Source organism: Numida meleagris, chromosome 3 (assembly GCF_002078875.1).
Source record: "Numida meleagris isolate 19003 breed g44 Domestic line chromosome 3, NumMel1.0, whole genome shotgun sequence".
NCBI lineage: Eukaryota > Metazoa > Chordata > Aves > Galliformes > Numididae > Numida > Numida meleagris.
Genome location: NC_034411.1, coordinates 25,641,926 through 25,646,925, shown reverse-complemented (window position 1 = coordinate 25,646,925; position 5,000 = coordinate 25,641,926). Strand labels below are relative to the sequence as shown.

The following is a 5,000-nucleotide window of genomic DNA, read 5'->3' as shown; positions in this document are numbered from 1 at the left end:
AGAACATGCCTAATGGAGAGAGCACTTTTTCTATTTTTTTTTTTTTTCAAGCAGGGGTCTTCTACAAACAACACTAGCCTGGTTTCCTGCAGGGAAATACATCCAAAATGAAGATACTTTTTGCTACCGAAGTTCTACTGCTCCTGCTCTCTCATCAGCCACGACAGCTCTTTATTTTTGGGGGCTTGGCATCTGTTGAGTTTAACCCAGATTCGAGGGTCAAGATGTTTCTTCTCAGGCTGTGGAATGCCATCTGGATGACTGCTCCGTGCATCTTCCCTCTACTCTCCCTGCACTTTACACACAGGAAGACAATGCAGATCCAATGTCGCTGCTGGGCAGAGATAGAAAATATCCAGCTTGTACCCAGCCACAACAATATGCTGGGCCTTTTGGCAGCAAGCCGGCTGCTGACTAAGCAAGGAGCCTTAACAGGCAAAAAATCCTTTAAAAATGGAAAAGAAAAGTTAGGTTTGTTACATTCAGCTGTTCATTCTGTTTGAACAGAGTCCACAGGTCAGGGAGGGAGGCTGATCTTACAGAGGAGACGTAGCACTCGGTCTTACAAAACCCAGGATCAGTTATAGAGCATATCCGCTGCTTTCGAAATGTCTATAAGTAAATGAGGCAGTAATATGTCTGCTCCCTCATGTGGGGAATGGGCGTGAATTAGGGGGGCACCCTTTATTTATGCATTCAGCTTCAAATTCATTGAGTCATGTATTGGCTTTCTTTGAGCTTTATGGGGTCTCGCATCAGGGTGCCCTCCTTTTGGCTGGGTTAAATAAGTGTTGTTGCAGTGCAGATGAGAGTAATATGGAAAATCAGCTTTTAAAACCATTTTTTAAAACACGCCGGTCTGCTTACAATGAATGCTACTGACTTGTGACAGCAAAGGGCTGACAAATCACCTTACTCAGAGTCAGGAGAATCTAAAAGGAGAATCACAAGCTAGAAAGGGAAAAAACTGTCTCCTCGTCTACTGAGGGAACAACGCAGGACAGCCGTGCTGCACAGAAAACATTTCCAGTACAATCACCAGCACACGCTCTCCTAGCACCTTTCACCAACATCTCAAAACATTTCACAGGAGTTAAAGGAATTCGCAGTTTGACATCACCGTTCATTCCCCGATTTCAAGAAGAAAACCACACGTAGGGAAACCCAGGCTGAGCTATGCATTTGTAATTTGCCTTGTGAGAATACAAGGACCTGGCTGCTCCCCCTTATGCACAGGAAGAGCAGGCGAAGGATGGTAATAATCGTGGCCCTCTTTGACTTGCAGAGTGCCGCTGCCCTCCCAGCCGTGTGCCACCTGCCACAACAAGGGGTGGACCAGGAGCTCCACCCGCCACATCGCTTTTGTTCGGGAGCAGCCGAGGAGGCTCGCAATGGCGATGTAACACTTGGTAAAGCCTACACAGCCAGGATGCTTTATGTGTGGAGAGCAATTTGAATCCCACTTCCCTCCTCATGCAAACACATAGCCATTAAGCCACAGGCAAAATGCGAATGACTTGTCTAATAACAATTTCGCAGCTGGACAGGTACCTGGGGTAGCAAGTTCTCCTGCTTCATCTCACATTCCTAAGACATTTTCATTTCGAATCAAACTTATTTCCCGAATGGAAAGATTTGCTCTGTTATTACAGAATGCTAACAGATAGAACTAGTTTGTAATTTTTAAGAAAGCCCTCATCTCGTGTCAGACTATGAAATGGAATTTGCTTTTCTTGGTCTTTCCAACTCTCAAGATCACAGCGCACTGCCAATGGCACCAGCTGCATAGAGCTGCACCCAGGGGCACGTCCACAAGAAGATCCTTTCTCTGCCATTTCTCCTCCGAGAGAGGAGAAAGATGACAATATTGCTCTAAAAACTACCAATATCTCTGAAGACAGACTTGCATCAGCTTTGCATTCCCGTTCTCTCTCAGTGAAGACAGCATAGCTCGTCTGCGTTGTTCATCTTCAAAGTGCTTTGCAAGCACAAAACGATTAAGCTCAATATTCTGCTACTGAACACAGTAAACCGTATCATTAAAAATATGCCAAGTATCAGATGCTAGTTAAAGCACACCACATGAAAGCCTCTGACACATTTTACAAGTATGATTTGATAAGCTGCCTAACTTTTTCATAGCAAAGATATTTGATGCATTTAGAAACACTGAGTATATATTTTAAATTAAAGAGCTCAGAAACAATTTATCAAATCCCTACTAAAATGAAGGACTCTGAGAGATGTCTTTAAAGAAAAAACACAGTTAGTGCCTCACAAGCAATAAATCCTACAGTTTGGATTTTTCAATACCTACTTTAAGAAAAAAGAACAACAAAAAAAAGAAGAGAGCTGGCTTATATACCTCTAAAAATATCTACACGGCCCAAACCTGCAAACACTTAGGTAGATGAGGAACTTTACTGCCTGTGGAGCTCCTATGTGAGTTTGCAGGATGAAGCCTAAATGCATCTTTGGTAAACAAGCCATCAATTACACACTTTAAGGATGGCAGCACCTGTGCAAAGCCTTCAGCTCAAAGTAGGGAAAAGAAAGCAATCACCAGCTACTACGTTGAGTAAAACTATTTTCTTCTTAGACCTAAAAACACGATTTTCAGTGACACCGGTTCTGTTTCTGGCAGCTAATATTTATTAGATTATTGTTACAGTAGACATTCAAGCCCTCTCACAAATAAAAGGTCCACAAATTGTAATATTTCACTATTTTTTACACCCCTTTGTTGATTAGAAAGATTTCCTTGTATGTATTTTTAGAGAAAACAAAGGCTTTGCTGTGTGGGACACACAGAACAAAAGAAAAATGAAACTAAAGCCACCTTTACAGCAATTTTAAATAACTCTCAATTACTTTTCATTTCCTGCTATACAGGTATCTTCCAACTAGAGTTTGAATATGAAACTCATACCAGCTATAAGGGAGATACACAGCTCAGTTCTAGTATAAATGGTTGGTTTGCATTGCCCCTGGTCTTTATCTAACACTGAGAATAGGCTGCTTTTTATCAAAAGAGGAATAAATTGCTGTTATTGTGATGTTAGCCCATCACTTGGCATTGCAATTCAAGTTTTTGTGAGAAAGAAATGTATGATCTAACTGCGACTTGACCTATGCCTTCTGAGATCCATCTAGGTGCTCTAATGGAGCATAAAAAGTATTGAATACAAGGACATGCAAACCGGTAGTGAAGAAATTTGAGCAGAAGTGTGAAGAGAAAAGGACCTTCAAGAGCTTGTGGTTTACATGCTGCCTGATTTGTTGAATATGAAAGAATGCTTATTATCAAACTGCAATTCTTTAATTAATATATTTCTGCATCCTCTCTGCTTCCTAGATAGTACCTCCCTCTTTCAGTTATGCTGTCTCTCTTTTTCATCACTTTAAAATTGTTCTGGCTTAAGAGAGAGTACAGGATTCTTTAATGATTTGGGCTTTTTTTTTTTTGTCAGAAGTTGGTAAAATGCACTATTAACCTGTTAAGAGAAAAAGAAATAGTTCCCATCTCTCAGCAGGATTTTTTCTTTCCCAGTACAAGAAGTCATATTAAATGTTTATCAAACACTTGGGCCATGATATATCACAGTGCAAACTAATTTGAGTGAGGCAGTTTGATTAGGTTACAAACTCCTTTAGTTTGTTGTTAAGAGTTGTTAAGAGTCTTTCTCAGAATCTGTCAAAAAAAGGATGCATTTTTAAAAGTGATTTTCAGAATGGTAGCATTTAGATTTTAGTCCTGATAAAGGCTCACTTTCCATTCATAGTCAGAACCTAAATGTGCTCTTCTTGTACCTAAACAGATAATAAGCACTCAGCACACTCCCCCTTCTTGACACAACACACTGAGACTAATCACACATAATTGGAGAGGAGGAGCAGAGGGGCTGGGCAGGCTATTGTGTCCAAAGGACAAATGGTCAGTTTATGAGGCTTTTGTCTGACGCATAATTTCTTATACATCTAGAAGAGGAAAAGTCCTGCTGGAAAAACAACCATGTAAATACCCCTATATGTATTTAAAAAAAGCCTTAATCACTGAAGCAAACGAGGACACTTCGATTATCAATTGAAAAATCAACAGTTGAATTTCAAAAAAAAGGGAAGAAAAATCTAAGGATGCAATAGGTGCACTTTTTAAAGATTTTAAGACAACCATTTCCGTACTAATTAAAGGTGAATGCATTTACCACTTTACAGGCAGTTATGTAAAACCACAGTGTATTATTCATGTATTTGCAAATATGGCCCCAAAATAACATTTAAAGAGGTTAACAAAGTACATACAAGTTTAAAGGCACAAAAGAGAAGGAAGCCAGCTTTTACACCTTCCTTAACGTACAGATTTGAAGTCTGATGGCATTTAGGCTGGAAAATAATTGGAAAAATACATTCTAAAATGATACCAAAATAAAGTCAGAATGTTTACAGACCGTGAAACAAACCAGATATCTTCCTTGGCACTTACATTAAAATATTTCTCTGATGATGACTTAAGAATAAAAGGGGGAACAGAACCCTCCCACTTCCTGACTATCCACATACATGGGTTAATTTTCAGCAGTCCATCTTAAAATAACAACTAAAAAGTGTCATCTTCTATCCGTGTTTGGTTAAAACAAGAAGAAGAGGGTAATGGAGGTTTTCATCATATGTATCTTTTTCTTCATTTTTCAACTGCAAATAAAAATGGGAAAAGTAAGCAAACTATATGCAAACATTAAAAAAAACAACAACAGTTCTTGCTCAACTATATTCCTTACTGCAAATGATATTAGTAAGCATTAAACATTTAATAACCACACGAAGAAATCTTATAGCCAAATACTATCACAGGTATGAAAGAATATGTCAAATATTATCATGAACTGGTCAGAGTTTGTAGACAAACTAATTTACGCAATAAAAAGCTGCACATTACTTACTAAAAAAAAAAAAAAAAGTGAGGTCCCAAGCTACTGTGTTAAGGAAATAAATTATATTCA

The 5,000-nt window shown here is 38.9% G+C and overlaps 1 protein-coding gene across 1 annotated transcript in view; it reads right to left on the bottom strand.

Annotated features, from left to right (window-relative positions):
- The window catches only part of CAMKMT (calmodulin-lysine N-methyltransferase), a 205,299-nt gene continuing 202,928 nt past the window's right edge, over positions 2,630-5,000 (bottom strand). Inside the window, exon 11 of the mRNA XM_021392754.1 lies at positions 2,630-4,692. Within this exon, the coding sequence (XP_021248429.1) occupies positions 4,615-4,692 (78 nt within the window). The 3' untranslated portion in view covers positions 2,630-4,614. The remainder of the gene's footprint in view (positions 4,693-5,000) is intronic.